Source organism: Pangasianodon hypophthalmus, chromosome 22 (assembly GCF_027358585.1).
Source record: "Pangasianodon hypophthalmus isolate fPanHyp1 chromosome 22, fPanHyp1.pri, whole genome shotgun sequence".
Lineage (NCBI taxonomy): Eukaryota > Metazoa > Chordata > Actinopteri > Siluriformes > Pangasiidae > Pangasianodon > Pangasianodon hypophthalmus.
The window spans coordinates 9,545,684-9,568,803 of NC_069731.1; the positions used below are offsets into that span (position 1 = coordinate 9,545,684).

The 23,120-nt window shown below is 38.8% G+C and overlaps 1 protein-coding gene across 3 annotated transcripts; it reads left to right on the forward strand.

Moving 5' to 3' along the window:
* The first annotated feature begins 2,755 nt into the window (after nt 1–2,755).
* On the forward strand, nt 2,756–23,038 carry slc35b3 (solute carrier family 35 member B3). Of its 3 annotated transcripts, none has more exons than XM_026924663.3 (10): nt 2,756–2,882; nt 4,256–4,483; nt 7,603–7,724; nt 9,312–9,466; nt 10,744–10,851; nt 11,220–11,317; nt 11,465–11,557; nt 15,885–15,996; nt 16,095–16,164; nt 17,938–23,038. In XM_026924663.3, the coding sequence occupies exons 1-10, from the start codon at nt 2,856–2,858 to the stop codon at nt 18,086–18,088; spliced, it is 1,164 nt and encodes a 387-aa protein (XP_026780464.1). In that variant the 5' UTR covers nt 2,756–2,855; the 3' UTR covers nt 18,089–23,038. The 3 variants fall into 3 exon arrangements, with proteins under 3 accessions (XP_026780464.1, XP_026780465.1, XP_053084050.1); XM_026924664.3 differs by lacking the exon at nt 2,756–2,882 and adding an exon at nt 3,169–3,720; XM_053228075.1 differs by lacking the exon at nt 2,756–2,882 and adding an exon at nt 3,746–4,016.
* The last annotated feature ends 82 nt before the right edge of the window (nt 23,039–23,120 follow it).

A 23,120-nucleotide genomic window follows, 5' to 3' on the forward strand; every position in this document is an offset into this window, starting at 1 on the left:
AAGTGAGAGCAGTCTCGCAGATCAAAGAAAATAACATGAGGGAGGATATGAGCTCTTAGAGGAGTAATATAGCAGAGATACCATCTGTTTTCATGCAGCAGGAAAAGGACAACAGAAACGGCCTTTTAGCCTGGGATAACAGCGCCCACAAATGCCTTATTAAGGAAGCCCCAATTTAATATGAGATTGGCCAACATTAAAGGGAGCCTTTGGAGAAGATCCCTCCCCTCGATATTAGGAGACATAACCTTTATATGACAAATAAATTTGAAGATTATTTCTTGAAAGGGCCGTCAGTGTAATTTTTCCTCTGGTATTTTCAATTTTGAAGGTAGAACTGTGATTTCGAGAGCGAGAGAGAGACAGCAAAGATCTATAGACCGATTTCACTACTAACGTGAAGTAAACGTGGCTTCGGGAAAAACAAAGAAGTCCTTATCGTGACCATGTGCTCTGAAGAGTATAACACTCTGCTTTGTGAGATATGTATATCAGAATCGGCTCAGCTATTTATGCTGTTTAATTCATACCTTGCTTTGCAAAAGTATTCAACCCCTTTAAAAGTCATCAGATTCATTAGGATTACAAATGACATTTACACAGATTGTTGACAAATACCCAGCCTCTATTTTTATTGCAAACCAATATGATCTTAAATCAAATTTTAAAAATAAAATGGATTATTTGTCACAGATCTTTAAAAAAATGTTAAATTGAAAAATACTGATTGTATAAGTATTCAACCCCTCCAGTCTCCTTGGTAGAACCACATTTTGCTGCAGTAACAGCTTTAGGTCTGCTGGGGGTAAATTCTTCCCAGCTTTGCTCACTGTTTGGGAGTGATTTTCACCCATTCTTTCCTGGCGGATTTGCTCCAGGTTCTTCAGGTTGGTTGCAGGTTGTTTGTTGACTACAATTTTCAAACAGTGCCACAGATTTTCAGTGGGATTCAGATCTGGACTTTGACTTGCCCACTGTAGAATATTCACCTTTTTATATTTTTTTTAACACTGCTGCTTTGGCCTTGTGTTTGGGACCACTGCTGTGCTGAAAGTTGAAGTTTCTCCCATGTTTTACTTATTGTGAATTTTTTTCAGACTGAACCAAGTTCTTTTATATTATCTCCTTGCATTTTGCTCCATCCATTCTCCTTTCAATTTTGACAAGAAGCCCAGGTTCCCCAGACCATGATGCTACCAGCACCATACTTCTCTGTAGGGATGGTGTTAATTGAGCTATGGCCTGCATTAAGTTCACACCAAGGCCAATTATAAGTCAGTTATGTCCTCATTAAGACAATATCTTTCGTCTGGAGCTTGCTTCCAGAACCTGGGGGGTTGAATACTTATGCAACCAGCATTTTTCAGTTTTTGATTTTCTTTAAAATACTTGCTGACCAAAAATTCATTATAAGAGAACATAAGTTTGCCATAGAAATACTGACAGGAATAATATGTGTTTTTATTATTTGTTATTCGGACAAATCTGATCAATTCTGGGGAGTTGAATACTTTTGCAAGCCACTGTAACTCTGAATCATTGTCTTGTTTTCTTTTTTATTTATAAATTTCCCATTTAAACTGCTGGAATAAAGCAGATTGATAGCCAGAAACGTTGCTCTTTCTGATGTTGCTTTGTAATTATGACCTCTTATTCGTGTGACAGTGACTCATCCCTTGTCACTGGGACAGATATGGGGATATGAATTCTAATCAGATGCGTGCACATTATCAGTGGACCATTCATGCATCCCAGAAGATTTAGAGTTCTGCCTTATTCACCATGCAACAGGCCTTATTGGATCCAGACTGACCTGCTACAGAAGCCACTGTATTTCCCTCCCCATTCGATGTTTTATTTATCAGGGCCATGTGTTCTGCTGCATTGCCATTACAAGAATATGTACCTTTCTGAATAATCAATAAATATTCATTTCATTATTTAGTATCTCATATGATAGGGGGGCAGAAAAAAAGGTAAAATTTTCCACAAATCCATCGCTGTTGATAAATCAGTTCGCTTTCAAAGTTGGGTGGGAAAAGTGCTGTGTGCATGTAAACAGCTCTGTGCATTGCTGAATACTATTAGTAGGCCATAAATATGGTACAGGTGTCTCTCTGGGACTATGATTCATTGAGCAGGCTGGCCAAGAAAGAACAGTAAATTCACCAATATTAATTAACCCCCTGCTTTCTGGGCATTTCGAGGCCTGGGTCTCAGTGACCCCGTAAACATCCGGCGGACGAGGTTGTCCGTGGCAGGGCACAAAGAGTGACGGCTCTCATTCAACGGAATGAGTTATTAAGAGTATTTTTTGGATAGATGGAAAAATTGTAGCCGGGCTATTTAGTGTCATAAAGCTGGGCCGTAGTGGCAGACGGGCTCAGCGGGACAGGAGGCAATACCACTCCAATCAAATCTGAGATGGATGAGGGATGGGGCTGTCCACTCTGAATTTTTATATTGGGAAAGGGGCTGGGAGGGAATAATGCCATCCGTGAGTGAATTAACCTCTCGCCAAGGATGGAGCAGACTCCTGTCATCTACCGTGGATGTAGGGGGAAATGAATGGCCAGACAGAGAGACCTTCTGCCTTATACTGGAGATCGGTCACTGTTAGTGGATCTGGCCTCAGTTACGGCAGCATTTGGTCAGTAAAATCTGCAGCGGTTGCCAGGATGCCCTGTACATTTCTCCACATGGCTTTTGAAAAGGAATCGGAAGAGCTTAGACAGTCAGGAATCAGGGTGGACTGGACAAACAGGTTCCACACAGCTCCTTTCATTTCTCAACAAATCTCCCAGGAGTCCATCTTAAGATGTGTAGGGACATCATTACATAGCAGAAAATATTCAATGGAATCATCCGAGGAAATAAACAAGGTATGAATAGAAGCTTGACTATTTACAGGTTAGTCTTATAGTCAGGAAAGATGTAACGATAAGGTGATTTATGACCTCATGAAATCATCTTTATTTTCCGTGTCTAGCCCGGGGTTCGGGTACGCTGTTGGCTTTGGCAGTGTACTGACTGTTAGTAACAAACACTGAGTTCGTTCAGTAAAATTGGAGAATAAAATAAAGAAGGTAACCTTGTGGTCATTTGAATACACCCCGTGGCAACGCAGCGCGAGCGCGGCACGTCAAACATCCGAGTTCCGCCTCCGCAGGAAGTTGTTGGCTTTCGCCTGCGCATGCGCACAGCGCTGCCGGGAAACGGCAGTAGCAGGAAGAGAATTGCGTTTAGTGGTCCGTATTCAGGTGCTATGTAGACAACAGCTTCGAAAACATGAAATATCCCAGCATTACTGTAGAATGAACGGAGAGAATTAGCGCTGGCGTTGGTGACTAAAGCGGTCTCTGTCTTAAACTCGGAAATACGGGAGCGACAGAGCTAACCTGCTGCTATCAACCCCGGAAGTGTTGTGTAGCCTTGTAGCCAGTTAGCTTTGAGCTTGCTTCACCGGTTCTGCTAAATGTTCCTCTTTGCTTATGATGAGGTGGCACACGTGTCACTTTAGCGTCCCGTCACCCAGCCAGCTGTCTCCTCCGTATGTTGGGAAATGAATAATATGATGATGTTTGGACGTTGTAGCTAGTGGTCATGGCTGGCTTTCCAGCTTCTTTCCAGGCCACTTGATAGGCTGAGAGCAGAGGCGCGTTTCAGTGCTCTGATGCTTTCCACGAATCGACACGAATTTGCCCACTGTCTTTAGTTCAGGTAAGCTGCAATTTCTAGCCAGCCAGAGAGAGAGAGAGAGTGATGTGTGAGTGCCATTACAGAGTTAAAGCCAGCCTTTACTCAAGTCCAGACCAATCCGAGATCTAGTAGTATGAAGAGAAGAAACCGAGCTTTTTGTTTTAGATCAGCTGGGACATTTGTCACCACATGGCACAGGTTTTACACGTAACAGATGGCAGTACACTGATTTGTCTTTGTTCATCATTACATTATACGAGTAATAGTAAATCTTCCCAGGAAGATCCTGATCCTTGAGCTGAACCTGACTAATCAGAGTAAGAGAAATAAGAGCTTTACATTAGAGTACATTAGAGTGGTTCCTGAAACCACCTTGTATCCACAGCACATTATCATAACACAATGTTCATTCAGTGTGACCAAGTCGCTCATATTTCAGCTATCATTTAGATTATTACATTTTGCCCACATCCCAAATGACCCCAAAACAGTAATGTAGTCCTTTGTATATTAAGGACATGTCATGATGTTGATGATATCATTTGTAAATCCACAGGAGGCTCCAGACACAATGAGTTCCAAATTCAGCTTAATCAACTATAACTCCCGAAAGCACATCTCCATCTCGATACCCTCCTCCACGGAGGCGATGTCCCCGCACATCAAATCCATAGAGGAGCTCCGAGTGCTAGGGGTGAACCTGAGCAGTTTCAGCACTCCCACACAGTTCTTCATCTGCGTGACTGGGGTGTTTCTCTTTTACCTCATCTATGGCTACCTTCAGGTACGAATTTCACTTCTCCCACCAGCACTGACATGAATTTCACTTCTCTCACCAGCACTGACACGAATTTCACTTCTCTCACCAGCACTGACAAGAATTTCACTTCTCTCACCAGCACTGACATGAATTTTAGTTCTCTCACCAGCACTGACATGAATTTTAGTTCTCTCACCAGCACTGACATGAATTTCACTTCTCCCACCAGCACTGACATGAATTTTAGTTCTCTCACCAGCACTGACATGAATTTCATTTCTCTCACCAGCACTGACAAGAATTTTAGTTCTCTCACCAGCACTGACATGAATTTCACTTCTCCCACCAGCACTGACATGAATTTTAGTTCTCTCACCAGCACTGACATGAATTTCACTTCTCTCACCAGCACTGACATGAATTTTAGTTCTCTCACCAGCACTGACATGAATTTCACTTCTCTCACCAGCACTGACATGAATTTTAGTTCTCTCACCAGCACTGACATGGATTTCACTTCTCTCACCAGCACTGACATGAATTTCTGTTCTCCCTTAAGAATTTATAATAGATGGAGCATGTGTCTCTCACCTGTAAGGTTTTGACAAAATTAAGCTCTATGTTAGTAGGGATGCACATAAACATATGTTGATTGACTCAACACAGATTTCGCAAGTGAACCCAGGATACACATAACCTCAGACCAGGCCATCTTTATATCTGATGTTTTGCATAACTTGCCAACAGAAGCTTGCGATAACCAGGAGTTTCATTTATCATAGGATGCATAGAGCAAGTTCTAACTCTGTGTGTAAGAACTGCCAGTACACACTGGAAAATTGGCATTTATCACATGCAATACATGTTGATGAATCCTACACATTCTAAATCACTCATGGCCACGCACATTTACATAAAGATACACCGCTAAATGCTTTTCAACTTTATGGCTATGCATAAGGTGTTGCTCCAATTACATTTAGAATACCTTTAATAATGTGAAAATCTCTTATTGTTGTCGTCCTTTCTGCTGCAAGCACTATTAATGGACGTGAGCACTATTAATGGACGTAAGACGTGTCGTTATTCAGCTCAGAGTTGGTTGGGAAATGCTGGACCTGTCACTGATTTTTCATTGAAATGTTCCTGTGGCAAAAAATCCTAGAGTAGAAAGGACTCGAGAGTGCACGGGGATGCTACTGCTGCATTTTGTTGGCCTCCCCAAAAGCGTGGTGTGTTGCTGGCAGAGATTGCACTTTGCAATTGACACTGCTCATCACTCTCAGCAAAGAGGTTCCTGCACATCCTAAAACACTACACAAAGCTGTGTGTGACAAATCTTCAAGCACGCCAACATCAGCAATTGCCTGCATCATTCCAGTCCATCTTCAGATCTGTCTTGATTTTCCATTATGATTTTACTTTACATTATTGTGAGCACCATAGTCAGCAGTCAGTTATGCTGACATTACCTGCCATTTAACTCTTCTACCACTAGCAGTTTCTACTTCAGTACCTGTCCTCACTAATGCTCTTGTGGCTAAACAGGAAATTCCACACAGCCACTTTTCAAAATCTAGTGGAAAGCCTTCCCAGAAGAGTGGAGGTTATTATTATAATATTATATATTATATTATATTATTATTATTGTTAACAGAAAAGAAGGGACTAAATCTGGTGTACCTGATAAATCAACATTCTGTGCAAAAGTGCATATTCATGATTTACCTGCAAAAATATGGGGACACACAGTTGATAAATGAGACTTCAGGTTCGGTTTCAAGGCTCTTCTGTATTGTGAAGTATCAGGTACACAGATGTGATATTGGTGTTATGCCATGGAAGAAGAGAGATCAGTGCAACCTTAATTAAAATGATCTTGCAAATTAGCTTTGGCACTCTTTGTACACTTATTCAATGCTCATGGTGAGCCTTTATGCCTTGTATTGTTATTTTGGATGCTATTGTCAGTTGTTATTAGCAAAGCTAAACGTATACAGTAGCAACTTTGCCATTGTTCATAGGAAAGCTGTAGCTATGTATTAACTTTCACCTGCCTCTAGTCACACAGCAGCAATGCTCTGTTTTATTAGATTCAAACTGGAGCAATTGTAGCATAGATTAAACTGAACTATGAGGCTGGGTTAGATCAGTAATGAAAAAAAGTAAGTGTTTATTCCTGTAGTCATTTTAGTTAGTGTTCTGGAAATAGCCAAAACACAGCTCTTTGAAGATGCAATATATTACTGTTTGGTGGAACATGCACTCACCAGCCACTTTATTAGAAACACATGTACACTTGTTCATTCATGCAATTATCCAATCAGCCATGTGGCATGTGGCAGCAGCGCAGTGCATAACATCAATCAAACCAATATATAATGTCGCCTGGTCTTTTGGCTGACAGGAGTGGAACCAGATATGGTCTTCTGCTGTTATAGCCCATCTGCCTCAAGGCTCAACGTGTTTTCTCAGATTCTTTCCCGCTCACCACCGTTGCTGGTTATTACAGTAGCCTTCCTGTCAGCTCAAACCTGCCTTGCCATTCTTCTCTGATCTCTCTCATTAACAAGGCATTTCTGCCTTCAGAACTGCCTCTCACTGGATGTTTTTTGTTTTTTGCACCATTCTGTATAAACTCTAGAAACTGTCATGCATGAAAATCCCAGGAGATCAGCACTTTCTGAAACATTCAAACCAGCCTGTCTGGCAACAACGGCCGTGGCACGATCAAAGTCACTGAAATCACTTTCATTTCCCATGTTTGATTTGAACATAAACTGAAGCGCTTGACCTGTATCTGCATGATTTTATCCATTGTGCTGCTGCCACATGATTGGCTGATTAGATAATTAGATGAATGAGTGGTTGTACAGGTGTTCCTAATAAAGTGGCTAGTGAGTGTATATTACACGTCTATGCAGGTCTGCTTCTGCAAGACCACAGAATGGCATCATGATTTAGTATAGTGCTTCCACTAGTTCACCTCTATAAACTCATGAAGAGCTTTGGTGACTACAAGATGATAAATGATAATCTCTGAGAAAATGATTAGACCATTTGACCATTAGAGCCCCAAAATTTGATGCACGAGATCCATATATTGATAGTTTTCTTCATATTTTTGTCTCTTCTCTTTTCAGGAGCTGATTTTCTCAGTAGAGGGTTTTAAACCCTTCGGCTGGTACCTTACCCTGGTCCAGTTCGGGTTCTATTCCATTTTTGGCCTGGTAGAGCTGCAGCTTACTCAGGACAAGAGGAGGAGGTGGGAAATGCAAATGCAACCTGACTGAAAGAAAAATATTCCTCACATGCAAATATGATAATGCAAATAAACACACACAAACATTGTGTAGATGCTGTTGGGTCAGGGGAGAAAGAAATATTTTAAAATGAGGTGTGCCTGGGCTGCTGTGAATCTCTGACAATCTTGTAATTTGCTGTCATTGCTGTGTAGCGTGGCAGGTTGGATTTTGCTGCAGATTTGTACATGTGTGTGTTATACACCAGCTCAGAATCATCAGATATTATCAAACCCAACTTCAGACATAAAAGAAGCAGGCCTGCAGCCAATCAGGAGAGAGAGAGAAAGAGACACTAGTCCTGTTTTCATGGCTCTGGCCTATTAGGCTTGCTGATGTTTTAAGGGCGCATTGCAAATTAACACGCAGTAATGGTCTATAGATGTTACTGATTGTTGAAGACAGTCCAGCTTGCTTTGGCAAAATGTTAATGTTAATCAAAATCTAGAGGAAGCTCATAAATACGTTGTATTATCTGAAAGGAAAGCTGTAAGATCTTGAGCATTGTACACTGTAAGAGCTTCCACACTGAGCACCATTAAACTAGCTAGTTATGTTACATATAGTCCGGCTACATAGTGATTGACTGCAGTCACAGCCAATGAGGAGAGAGAGGGACAGGCATGCAAACAAAGCAAAGAGCAGTAAAGAGAGACTGATACTACACTATCAGAGGAAAAAACATTCAGGATTGATGGAATTTTAGTATTATTATTATTATTATTTTTTAATGCTGAACTGTTAAGGCTTTTGTTTTTTCTGTAATATGGTCAGAAGGTAGTAAATAATAGATGGTACCTGATTTTAATTCAGATTTCTAACTAGGGCTGCACGATATTGAAGAAAAATCAATTAAAATTTTATATATATATATATATATATATATATATATATATATATATATATATATATATATATATATATATATATATATATATATGTATATATATATATATGTGTGTGTGTGTGTGTGTGTGTGTGTGTGTGTGTGTGTGTGTATATATACTTAACCAACATACATGTTTCATGTTCTTTTGAGGAAAAGAAAGTATTCTCTGCTATCTGCGTCATCCTAAAACTTTACCTCTTCATAACTTTTTGAAGTATTAAAATCATTCAGTTTTTGCAAGCCTTGCGATATGCACATTGCAGTATTTACATTTGCGATATTTCGATAATTTCGATATATATTGTGCAGCCCTATGTCTAACCCAGTTGAGAAGTTTGTGCTAGTGAGCTCATGATAGCCGAGTAGGTGTATTTTCGTATTTCAAACATAACTCATAGCTTAGATAACAAAATACACAGAGATTTACAAAATACACAGAGAAAATACATAGATTGGAAAATGAGACTAGTTGCGCCTGATAGCCCTGGAGGTGTGCAGAGCCTTGGGGTAAGCGCCTACATTCAGCTTGTGGTAAGATTACAACTGAGCAGTTTTACAAATTGGGCATTGGAAAATGCCTTTGTGTAGTGTGATATAAGAAATGGGGCCAGTGTAGCTGTCTTATAGACCCATTTTGTTTTCCTCTGAACCACTTTTTCAGGATCCCAGGAAAGACATACATGATCATAGCATTTCTAACAGTTGGGACCATGGGCCTCTCCAACACATCGCTGGGATACTTGAACTACCCTACGCAAGTCATCTTCAAATGCTGCAAACTCATTCCAGTTATGATTGGAGGAGTTTTCATACAAGGTAAATGACAACATAGGTCTGTGAGTGAAAAATGTCAGCTGCTGCTCTCTGTGTCCTTTGTTAACTTTTATCAAAATGTTAGTTGTTGAATTGTGATAATAAAAAGATTCTTGTTATACAAATGATCGTTCCAGGGAATTGAACAGTGTGACATCTGAGCAAAAGGAGATTATTGTTCCAACAAATGCATCTTAACTTTAAGTTACGTTTCACAGTAAATGTTGTGTACTGTTGTACTACACTGTTACACTGTAATTCCAGTATTATATTTTGATCTATACTGCAAAATTCTAATAGTATACTACCGTACATTATGTGGTTATTTTCACTCTGCTACAGTCGGCTACTGAATTAGGCTTCGATTCCTTAATTGGTCCAAACAAGGTATTAATAATGTGAGTTATTCTCACATTATTCTCATTCTTTTTCCTCAGAGCAGCAACAGCTTGTAGAGTTTTCAGGCTTTGTCTTTTTTTTTAAATTACGAGTACAAGGATCCACAGAACAAAAGAAGAAAATAAATGAAATAGAGCCAGAAATACAGCCTCTTTCATCTCCCATCGTTTTTTGGTTTTCCTTTTTTCCGAATCCCGGCATTGCAGCGTGGTGCTCCACTGGGTCTGGTGTGTTGGTTCTGCATTGAATCTAGATGCTGGTCCATCAAAGCTAAGCAGACTAAAAGCATTACAGACTACCCTGCTGTGTCACCTTGTCTTCCCACGGCAAAGAAGAGGTCGAAAAGGCTCAACTCTCTCTCTCCTCGTCTCTCTCTCCTCCATTCCTGGATGAGGAGGTCATCAAGGAAAGGAAGAAAGCTATTTTTTTCCTCTCACTCTTTTTTCTCTCAATCTCCCTCTTTGTTGCTGCACTGATGAAGGAAACCTTTCTCCATTGCTGAACTCGTTCAAAGTTGCAACCTGCAGCTAGTGTCATGGTAGCTACACTCAGCTTCTGATCTGAAGGACTTACTCGTTTCTCTCCACTCAACGCTTTCTACCCAACTACAGCACAAAAGATTTACAGGAGCATCCATAGCTGCTTATTTAGGGGCTTCAGCAGGGACACTGATGTTCATGGCTGATCGGAGCTTTTAAAGGCCTTTGTGGATCAAGTGCAGTTTACGAATGAATGCCAAACCATTGCTCAGCAAGAAGTGATGATCATTAATTACTGAATTAATCATTAATTACCCAGAACCAGAGGTGCTGGTTCTGGGTTTAGAATTTGTGGCCTGTTTGAATATCATTTCTGTTTTACAGTGATGGTTTGTGTTGCAGGGAAACGATACAGTTTTGCAGATGTGATGGCTGCTCTGTGCATGAGTCTTGGCCTCATCTGGTTTACGCTGGCTGACAGCAAGGTTACCCCGAACTTCAATGTGACAGGTAGTGTCCTGATCATCCATGTTCAACACACTGCAGTAAAGTTCATTTGTTATTTACTAGAGGATTGTAAAAGAACAGCGACCTGTGAATTACAGTTATCCGTACAACTAGAGCTTCCCAATTAATCATATCTTAATTGTGATCCTGATTTTTAATTCTGATTCAGAGATTTATGCATGTGAAGGATTGTAGGTGTGTAATCTACTAATAATGTAAAAAAAAATAATAATAATTATACAAGTGCAATAAAATCATTTCCTATTAAAGTGGATGAGTAATTGTGATAATTGTTTAGTAAGAGGAATAGTGATTATAATCACCATGCAGCAGTATTTAAAACTTGTTTGTGATGTGTCTGATTTTCACAGGGTTTTTCCTTATTTCCCTGGCGCTTTGTGCTGATGCTGCTATTGGAAATGTGCAGGAAAAAGCCATGAAGCTGCACAATGGATCAAACTCAGAAATGGTAAAGTTACCTCAGTAGGGTTGTCCACAGAGTAAAACACATTAGTCATGTTAGTAATGAACTCTAATCTTTGTCTCTGACTCTCTCTCTCTCTCTCTCTGTCTGTATTTCTGCCTGTCTTTCTGTGTGTGTTTGTGTGTGTTGAAGGTGTTGTATTCCTATTCTATTGGGTTCGTGTACATTCTGCTTGGACTTCTGTGTATGGGAGGGCTGGGACCTGCTGTGGCCTTCTGTGCTCAGGTTAGTTTTGGACATTTTGAACTAATACAAGCTATAGAACACACTGTTTAAAATACTTTAATCCAGTTTTGGAAGTCAATAATAAAATTTAAAATGTTAGCCTAGCTAACTACTACATATTTGTGTGTGAGCCTGGAAAATCCCTTCATGCGAAGAAATTTTGACTTTTCTTTTGTTTTGTACTATATATAGTTCTGAAAACTATAGGCTGATCTGAAATATGTTTTTCTTTTGCATGTACCTCAACTAAAGTAAAGTTATAGCATTTTAAATTCTGGTTACCTCTAAAAGTGAAAAAGGAGAAAATTGCATTTAAAGATTCCATTCCAACTACACTGATTGTCTAAAACTGACACATTGATTGTCTAAAAGCAACTTCTTTGTATTTAATTTAATTTACATCAAATTTAATATGTAATAACCAAAATATATAAATAATAAATAAGACCTTAAAAAACTGTCTGTCTTTATACAAACCTTTATTTGTGGCCTGAAGACTGACAGCCTGTACAGAAGTCCCACCCATCCAGCAATCTTTCCATCTTTAATAATAGTACCCTTTATTTTATTTTATTTTTTAAATGGCAAATTACTAACATTTGTTATATTTACATTTTAAACTAGTTTTGGAGTCCTCAGTTACTCTACTGTCTTCTCTATGTATATTATCTCAGTTGGAATTATCGTAACCGAGAAAACAGGAATACCAAGCAAACACCCTGCATTTGTAACCTATTTATACAAAAGGTGATAGCTGCTCTATCAAAGATTATAAGTTTGTGATGGAAAAAGTGCTCACTTTGATTATGAGCAGTCTCTCCTGTCGCATCACCTGAGGTGAATGCCAGTCGTGGCATTTGATGAGAAGGAACTGCAGCTTGACTCTTGACTTGACTGAGCACTGTTCACTCTTACATCAATGCTGAAATAAATGCTCATTCATTGAGTCAGTATTGTTCTGTTGAATAAATTTCCCTTATTGGATTAGCATTCAAATGTTACAAATCTGTCTACTTCCATCTCTACAATGTAAGTGTGCATCACAGATAATATGACAGCTGGTATTTAGACAGTTCACACACTGAAACTTTTAGGATTATTATCTGTTTTGCTATGGCATGTTGCTATCCAACAACTTGACATACATAAAGAAAGCAAACTGAGCCAGCAAATTAGCAATAACACATCTTTCGGCAGACTGACCGTTCTTACAGCCACATTTGTTAAACTGACTCCTTATTTTCCTAGCATGATCTCTGCAGCCAAATTGCATACACAAGTTTAGAACATAAATAAAAACAGTTCTTTTTACTGAACTGTACAATAGCTTTGGAAGGTATTCAGACCCCTTCGTTTTTTGCACACTTCATTGTATTATAGGTTTAATATAAAATGGAATGTATTTTTTGTCATTATAAACAATAATACATAATGACAGTGCAAAAACATGTTTAAGAATTTTTTTGCAAATTTATTAAAAATTAAAACCTGAAATGTTTCATTTAAGTATTCAGACCCTTGGGTGAAGACACTCCAATCTGAGTTCAGGTGCATCCAGTTGCTGTGATTATCTCTAAATGTCTCTAGAAATTGGAGATCACCTGTGGCAAATTCAGCTGTCTGGACATGATTTAGAAAGGCACACACCTGTGTGTATAAGGTCCCACAATAGCTCTCTCTGTAGACTTACAAAGAGCCTCAATTATCACGTTGGATATGAATGAATTTATTTGTAAATCGTTCAAATGAGCATTTAAAGAAAAAAGAAATTTGATATTCATCAGAATCCTGTAAATTCGGAAAAACTTTCATATCCTCTAAATTGCAAAAAGACACTAACTAATCTTTGATTGATCTGTTTCAAATCGTATCATTTGAAAAGGAATTACAGCATTTTAATATAAAGAATACGCTGTAAATTTTTAATTGCTTACTTCAAACATACAAATTACACATACAAATTAAACTTTTAAATGATAGGATTAAAAATATATAAAACTTTTATATGTTTTTTAATCTTGTCATTTATTATTAATGAAATAAAGAAATTAAAGAAATATTGAATGTAAAAAAAATAAATAAATGAAGACAGCAAGCCAGCCCACCACTAAACACCAAGCCCTATGTCTGACAAAAACCGCGTCCCTCTGGTGAAGCACGGTGGTGCCAGCATCATGCTATGGGGTTGCTTCAGTGGCAGGGACAAGGAGAATTGCAGAATTGAAAGGTCACAGTTGAGGGACAGATGAATGCAGCCAAATACAGAGATGTCCTTGAAGAAAACCTGCTTCAGAGTGAACACAAATTCAGACTGGGGCAAAGGTTCATCTTTCAGCACAAAGCATACAGCCAAGACAACACTGGAGTGACTTCAGGAAAAGTCTCTGAATGTCCTTGAGAGACTCAGCCAAAGCCTCAACCCTATAGAGCACCTGGAGAGAGCTGAGAATGGCAATTCACAAACCCACCCCGTTCAGTCTGACTGAACTTGAGAGGATCTGCCAGGTAGAATGAGAGACACTGGCCAAATCCAGGTGTACAATGCTTGTAGAGACATACCCAAGAAAACTTGAAGCTGTAATTGCTGCCAAAAGTTCTAAAATACTTTAACAAAAATATTGCAAAAATATTGAGGCTCAAAAGTAATTGGTCAGTTGACTGATAAGCAGTTTCATGGCCAGGTGTGGCCGGTTTCCTCAATATTTCATGACATATTAAGGAGATAAATGGTGTGGGGTTGATTCCAAGTGTTGAATTTGCATTTGGTAGCTGTTCATGGAAACTCTCAATATGTGGTGTCGATGCAAGTGAAGGAGGCCATCATTAGGCTGAAAGAACAAAACAGACCTATCAGAGACAGAAAATATAGGAGTGGTCAAATGAACAATTTGGTACATTCTTAAAAAGAAGGAATGCACTGGAGCTCAGCAACACTAAAAGGCCTTGAAGACCATGGAAGACAACTGAAGTGGATGATCGCAGAATTCTTTCCTTGTTGTAGAAAAACCCCTTCACAACATCTAGCCAAGTCAAGACCACTTTCAAGAAGGTAGGCATCATTGTCAAAGTCTACAATCAATCATGAATGTAAATACAGACGGTTTACCTCAAGATGCAAACCACTGTTGACACTCAAGAACAGAAAGGCCAGATTAGACTTTGCTAAAAACCTCTAAAGAAAAAATACCTGACCAGTTCTGATGCAAGACATGTAACTTGTACCAGAATGATGGAAAGAGAAAAGTATGAAGAAGGAAAGAAAGGGCTCATGATCCAAAGTATACCGCATTATCTGTCAAACATGTGGAGGAAGTGTTACAGCATGGGCATGTATGGCTGCCAAGGGAACAAGGTCACTGGTGTTTATTGATGATGTGACTGCTGGTAGAAGTAGCAGGATGAATTCTGAAGTGTATAGAGCTATACTTTCTTCTCAGATTCAGTCAAATGCTGCAAAACTGATAGGACAACGCTTCACAGAACAGATGGATAATGACGCAAAAAGTTCTTAAGGCAAAGAAATGGAATGTTCTTAAAAGGCTGATTTAGTCACGTGACCTCAGCCTAATTGAGCTGCTTTTCACTTACTGAAGAAAAAACTGAAGGCAGAAAGACCCACAAACAAGCAGCAACTGAAGGCAGCTGCAGTAAAGGCCTGGCAAAGCATCTCAAGAGAGGAAACTCAGCATTTGGTGATGTCCATGGGTTCCAGACTTCAGGCAGTCATTGACTGCAAAGGATTTGCAACCAAGCATTAAAAATAATCCTAATATTTATGATTATTAGTTTGTCCAATTACTTTTGAGCCTGTGAAAATGGAGGAACTATGAAAAGATTTCTGTAATTCCTAAACGGTTAATGCAATTTTTTTTTAAACCCCTTGAATTAAAGCTGAAAGTCTACACTTCAGTCACATTTTGATTGTTTCCTATGGACATGACTGTATATGTATTTTAATAATAAATAAGTATTTTAATAAGCTGTATACATAATAATAAGCTGTATGTTTTTTTAGTGAATTTTATAACAACGTGTGCAAAAAACCGATTAGGTCTGAATACTTTTGGAGCCCACATTTTTTTTTTTTTAAAGAGATATCAAAGTATGTTATAGGCAGAAAACCTCAGTTTTGGTCAAAACCAGATTTTTTTTGTCAGAATTTAGCCACAGCAACAGGTTTTTCCAGACTACCATTCATATACACAAAAGTACATGCACTGTTGTGGCCAGGACTTAAATCAGACTTGTGTCTGTAATGAAGGTTTAATTGAGGTACATATGATTTTGTGTGTGTCTGTCTTTTTTTTTTCTTTTTTTTTTTAAACAGCATCCAGTGATCACATATGGCTATGCATTCTTCTTTTCTTTGACGGGTTACTTTGGCATCTCCTTTGTTCTGGCCTTGATAAAGCTTTTTGGAGCTCTCGTTGCAGTCACAGGTGAGACATGCCAGTCTGTTCTGTTCCTAAACGAGTGTTATTAAAATTATTCTTTTAATGAAGTGACTTTTGTTTGTTTGTCTATCTGTTTTGTTTAGTGACCACAGGAAGAAAGGCCATGACGATTGTCTTGTCTTTTTTGTTCTTCTCAAAACCTTTCACTTTTCAGTAAGTAAGCATTTTGGTGCATGAACATTGCAGCAAAACTGACATATGAGCATAAAATTATCTTGTGTATTATGTGTGGGTGGATGGATGGATGGATGGATGCTGTTTACTGAAAAAAGCTAGGACAATGTTAAGAAGAGAAAGAAATTTAATTCATAGTAACAAGACATTTAGTGTGTTAGGTTACACAGATGTTGCATCATTATCACAATTAGGAAATGGTCAAATAGGGTATGTTAGAAGGTATTAATCATAAAAACAAAATTATATCAGTTTAAAAGTGTCTATCCCTTTCTGATTGTGATATAAATCGGGGTGGACAACTGAGTAGCCTAATAATACTTGAGAAAGTAGTTAGCAGGCTCTTTTTTCCTGTCCACCAACCAGAGGAAGAAGAATCACCCTGCTGACTTTCACATATATACGTTTAACACATAACACCGTCCAGGTGCGTCATATGTTTCGTGGTGGTGCAGCACACTAGTAGCATGCATTATTCACCACCTGCTGCCCTACACGTCAGCCGAGGATGCATTCTGGTCATCGGTGGGAGCTATTTTTGCTAGTTGAATAAAGTAACTTGTGCAGATGACCTTTTTTTGCAGCACCTTTTTATGCAATGAGGAACCTGAGCAAAATACAAAACAGTCTAGTGCAAACCTGTCACTTTGCTAATAAATAGCAGGTCAAGCAAAAATAAAGATGCAGTCATCAAAGACATTTGCAGAGTCATCAGCAGAAGATGAGGACTATGTCTCCACTGAATCTTCCCCTCCCCAGGAATTAATATTCATTTATTTTCATTAGTCAGCATTAATGCATTGAACTAGATAACGAGCTTGTTAAATAATATTAGCCTGTAAGTTTCCAGGCAACCAGAACATGAGCAAGCACCCTGGAGCTTCCTCCAGCCTCATGGGCTAGCTAATGAATTTAAATATAAAACTATAAATATATAACATATAATTCTTTAATAATTTTCTCCTTACCACCTTCTCCTTATATCATATCTGTTCTAACTCTGCTGGATAGCATACACTGCCTGCGTCAGAACAAAACAAAACATATCAAATGATTTTTCTGTTGATTTCGCCTTTGGATTGTCATCGTTGCATGATTCACCCACATTTCACTTTTAAGTAAAAGGACTTCAGCTTCTTTTATGGATAAAACCAGAAGTCCTTGAATATGCAAATATTTGACTATATTATATGCATACTCCTGTATGTACAGTGGATATAGAAAGTTTTTGTGATGAAAATAATTAAACCAAGATAAATCGTGTCAGAATTTTTTCCACCCTCAATGTTAAATTACAACATTTAAAAATTCAGTGAAAAACAATCAAACATTTTAGGCAAAAATAGGAAAAATAAAAAACCTACAATGAACCAATCACATTCAATCTCATGTTGAAAAGTAATTATCATACAATTATCATGTCATTCTTTTACATCACAGAAACCTGCCATTTTAACAGGTGTGTAGACTTTTTATATCTATTATATAGTGTGAATGCATTTTATAGGTCTGCTCGGGGTTACTGCTTACTGTGCTGAAACAAAAAGAATCTAACAAACACTATAATTCATAAGAGTTTTAGTGTGTATAGTTTCCCATTGTAGTCCTTTACAGTAAATCAGAATTATTGCTGTTATTTTGTTCTTTTCTTTATTCTAAGATTGTGCTGATGGTCTACATGGTTTTTATTATTTGGTGTTATTTGGTGTATAGTGTTTATTGTATATCATTGTGTTACTGTTTCTCGTTCAGGTATGTGTGGGGAGGCCTACTGGTGGTCCTCGGGATCTTCCTTAATGTCTACAGCAAAAACAAGGATAAAATGAAGCTTCCTCCGCTGGCAGAGTTATGGAAACGAGTGCTCAGCAGCAGGAAAGGCAGACTGCTCTCTCAGACCGTGTAAATTAGTGGCCTCTGACCAAACTTTATAGGCTTCTCCACCCACCGTCACACCGGTGTTATGGGAACGGTCAGACCCTCACACTTTTATCAAGGACACAGTGACATGAAGTCTGGTGAAGTTGGCCAGATTTTTGCACTGGACTGAATTCTAAGCTGATCAGAGAGGACACAAACTGTGCAGCAGCAGAATCGTTACTAATCATGTGCAAACTGGATTTTGATGGGAAGGAATCGTTATCATCTGTTTTTCACCTGCATGTGCCACTAACTGATGGCATCTTTTCACACAAAAGTCAGTCATTTCTATTCTTTTTTATCTGTGTTCATTTTTTTAATCTGTGATTGGACAAGGGAAATGCGAGTAACACTACTGTTTCTTTAAAAGGCTGTTGTTTGGGAGTGTATGAGTATGTCAACTGCCATATTTGCTATCCATTTGTTTGGTGAAAGGGTAGCTCTTTTTACATTAAAAACAAACAGAGAAGTTTATTCAAGCAGTTTGAAGCATTTTCCTAAATGTGTGTAGCTTGCCAGGCATCTCTTATCCGTCGGCTGCAGCTCAGAGAGTTGAAAGGCTGCCAAGCAGCTTCTCAGATGTTTACCCCTCCGATAGCCCAGGGCTTGTTTGATTAGGAGTCCTGGAATAAGATAGCACTTAAAAGAAAACCAACATTGTTCATAGGGTTTGGCTTTAGACCTAATTTAGGGGTGTGTGTGTGTGTGTGTGTGTGTGTGTGTGTGTGTGTGTGTGTGTAAAAGAGAGGGACTGTTAGAGAAATGATTGTTGTAAGCAGTACCACTCTTTTTTTTTTTTTTAATCACAGCCAGCAAATTATACAAATCAGCATTACCAGCTCAACTGATCAATTAAATGTCTCAAATCACTGCATTTAAAAGACTTATTCAAGTTCATTAAAAATAAAAAAAAATAAAATGTCAGTGCTGTTAACTCAAGGAAGTCCCAGAAAGTTGGGTTAGGGGTCATGTCTTATTCCTGAAGAAACATGATCTTATGCAAAATCAGTGTGAATTAAAAGGAGCGAGAGTGATTGCGTTGGATTTCATACATTGAAAAAAGTTCCAAACCAGATGTTTGTTGCTGTATAATGACAACCTACAGAGGGGTAGAGATAGTAAATGGACTCAAAAGTGGTCCAGCAGAGAAAAGCAGCTATTCATAGTTATATTCCAGGTGAAATGACAAAAAAAATGTAAATTCAGTGGAGGCTGTCTGCTTCATTTCAAAGCTTATTGTTGTCACCAATCAAAGTGTCTTAATTCTGAAAGAGGGAATGTGTGTTACTGTTAAAAGAAACTGTTTAAAAAGTCATTGTGTCCTTCACAGTGAGTGTACAAGTGTCTCAGCTCTCAGAGGCTGGTAGGAGTTAAACAGCACGCTGCAGGGGGCAGATCTTGCTCTTATCTGCTTGTGTGTGTGTGTGTGTGTGTGTGTGTGTGTGTGTGTGTGTGTGTGTGTGTTGTGTGTTAATAGCTCTGTCAGTGGTCTAATGAAAACTGAGGAAATCAAGGTGGATGATAAACACTGGGTAATTAGGATTTAAGGATTTCATAATGCTGGCAGGTTTTCCATAAGGATAAAATGTCTAATTGCTGAATTTGGATATGGAGTTCAGCTGCTGGTTAAAAACTCACTGATCAGGCAGCTTTCTCTGTCATCCATATCAGTAGCAAACCTCATTTTTTTAATGAAAATATTTTTATCATGTAGGCTTTATTTGTTTTATTTCAAACACTTGCATGTGAAATCAATGAATCGAAAGGGCAGTCGTTCCAGCTTACTGTTTCACACCATATTCACAAAATATGTTCAACACCACAAAAGACATATGATTCCTCTTCACAGCTTTTATTGCATTTAAGCTGCCTGAAAAGCAGCAGCACTGCCAGGCCTCTGTCTCAAAAGTGAAATGTTCACAGTTGTGAAGGAGGTGTTATCTATCTTTCTGAGCGCTTTATTTCAAATCATAAGCCTTTTAAATGCAACCAATTTGTCTCAAGGTGCAGAAATGAAGGCCTTGTTATTATCCGCGTATCTGAAAGGTCCATTTGGACGGTGCGAGGTCTGAAAACCCCAGCTGACTGCCGCCCAACGCAACCATTTGTCTTAGTGTCTGGAGAAGAATGGCAGCAACACGAATAATGAAGGTTTAAATCCATTCAAAGTGCAGAGAGTTTCATCTATCAACCGACACGTTTGCACTTTCCATCCCAGACACTCAGCATATGCCAAACACGTGCTACACAGCTACAAGGACTTTAGGAGGGTGCAGCATTTGTGTTGGCATGTAAGATTATCCATTTTCCCAGTGCTATACTCACAAGGCTTGTTAATCATCCTCATTTGAACCAAGAGTGCTTTAGTAACAGGTAACCAGAATAGCTCAAACCGTCCTCTATGAACACTTTTTAATATATTAGCTCTAAAGGTTTAATATATTAGCTCTAAAGGTTTTACAGACAGCACACCAGCACACCAATGTTACTTTGAAGATGCATTTGTCCTTGGTGCAATGCAACCAAAATTCATTTAATGTCCTCTCTGCCTTCTGTGTAGTTCTCTCTCTTTCTCTCTCTCTCTCACCCACATACAGTATAGACAAACACCTCGAGCCTTGGTGAGGCTCTTATTAATGCCAGGTGTACCTGGGTTCACTGACCCCCATGGCCGCTTTTCTGGCCTCCCTTCATAAATAATGGAGGGCATGTGCAGCTCATCACTGCAGTAAATAGGCTCCTGTAGAAGACCATATAAATGCTGCGACCTCTTCATGAGCTCAGCAGGGCCCACTGGCATCCCATCCATTAACACACGGCCTAGGCTGGTCATACAGCCAAAGTGGTCATGCAAAAGGGCTCAAAGAGAAATTACATGGTCTAAAGTGGGTCAAAACCTGCATTCGGGACAACAAATAATTTGGGGGATGCACACTTTCTCCATCTGAAATCAAAGAGACAAAAAGGAAAGTCCAGTCTTCTTTGAGGTGGAATAAGATACTGTTGGACATGAGTCAGACATGAATCAGAATAAGTCTTTGTTATTATCAGTAGTTCTTATTATATTTCTACTGAGTAAGTATTTTTATCTGTAGTTTTTAATACATTGATAGTACATTTACACATACGCTCACAAAGCACTTTATTAGGAACAATGTACTAATAGTGGGTAGGGCCTCCCTTTGCTCTCAAAACAGCTGCAACTCTTCATGTCATGGATTCCAAAAGATGTTGGAAACCTTCCTTTGAGATTCTGGTCAATGTTGACCAGATTGACCTGATTGCATCTCGCAGTTCCTTTCATGCTGTGAATCTCCCGTTCTACCACATCCCAAAAGTGTTCTATTGAGTTCAGACCCAGTGACTGGGAAGGCCACTGAAGAACACTGAACTCATTGTCATGTGCATGAATCCTGTTTGAGACGACTTTTCCTTTGTGTCATGGTGCATTATCATGCTGGAAGTAGTCATTAGAAGATGGGTAAATTTTGGCCATGGATGGATGTACATGGTCAGCAACAATATTCAAATAGTTTGTGGCATTCAAGCAATGATTGATTGGTATTAACAGACCAAGAAAACATTCCCTACACCATTACACCACCTCCACCAGCCAGGACTGTTGACACAAGGCAGGTTGGGTCCATGGATTTATGCTGTTGGTGCCAAATTCTGACCCTACCATCTGTGTGCCTCAGCAGAAATTGAGATTCCTCAGGCCAGGCTGCGTTTTTCAAGTCTTCATCTGTCCAGTTTTGGTGAGCCTGTACCCACTGCGATCTCGCCTTTCTGTAATTGGCAGACAGAAGTGGAACCTGACGTGGTCTTCTGCTGTTGTAGCCCATCTGCCTCAAGCTTGGAAGTGTTGTGCATTCTGAGATGCTTTTCTGCTCACCACAATTGTAGCAGTTAATTAATTAATCAGCAGTTATAGAAATACTCAAACCAGCCTGTCTGGCACAAACAATCATGCCACAATCAAAATCACTTGCGATCACATTTTTTCCCCATTCTGATTGTTGATGTGAACATTACCTGAAGCTGCTGGCCCGTAGCTGCCTGATTTTATGCATTGCACTGCTGCCACATGATTGGCTGATTACACGCATTCACCAGACATTTTTATTACCGTTGACTTAGAATTGAAATAGGATACAGGAGTTGAGTAGTTAAGAGAGAACTATAAAGCTGTCATTGGCTTCACTGGTGAGATTTGTGGTGTTATTTAAATTTAATGCAAGTATAAATTGTTTTTTTTTTTTCTTATAATCTAATCGACATTCTAGAGCTCTCTATCTCTTGTAAAGCTAAAGGAAGGCCAACACAGATCAAATTTTCATCAGCAACAAATGAAAGGTGAGCTGATAACCTCCACAGTGATGCACAGATATAAAATCATTTTCTTGGGCAATGAAGGAGAATCGGTGTGATGACATCTCAAGGAACTAAAACTCAATTTGTCACATCTCTTTAGGTGTTTGATCCATGACCTGCATTCTATTTTCCTGAAAATAGGAGGATTGGTCCATAATGGCTCTGCTTGTCCAGTGACACTGGAAAATGTTATTTCTTATGTCAAACTTTCCTAGAAAAGGTTCATGATTTTAAATGCAGTGGCCCTAAGAGCAGTTTAGTGAACAATTTGACCTTTAGTAGTAAATACATAACAAATGGGACATAACAAATGTCCCATAAATCTTTGAGTCCTACTCTCTATTTTGATAATCTGATGATTGCACATTTTTAAGTTCTAGAAAACCAACATCAATTATGTGATAAGTGAAATCAGGTGAGTAAGAGCAGGAAAAGTGTAAAACCACTGGTTCAGTCAATACGGCATGCCTCGTTTGTCCTTCTTTCATTCTTTTATTTAAGATGCATATATGTATATATATAACTTGAGTGAAAAATAAAATCTTTGAAATATTTACATGAATTTCAGTTTCTTAGTATTTGCTATGTCCACTTTTTTCTTTAATGACACTGTGTGTGTGTACTCGAGCTGGCATGAGGAAAAT

Bases quoted from the DNA above. Each gene is read 5' to 3' on its own strand.
- slc35b3 (XM_026924663.3), top strand. From the start codon at position 2,856: ATGGAATCATCCGAGGAAATAAACAAG. The intron at 11,318-11,464 runs GTAAAGTTACCT...TGTGTGTTGAAG, and splicing joins ATGGATCAAACTCAGAAATG to GTGTTGTATTCCTATTCTAT. The intron at 15,997-16,094 runs GTGAGACATGCC...TGTTTTGTTTAG, and splicing joins AGCTCTCGTTGCAGTCACAG to TGACCACAGGAAGAAAGGCC.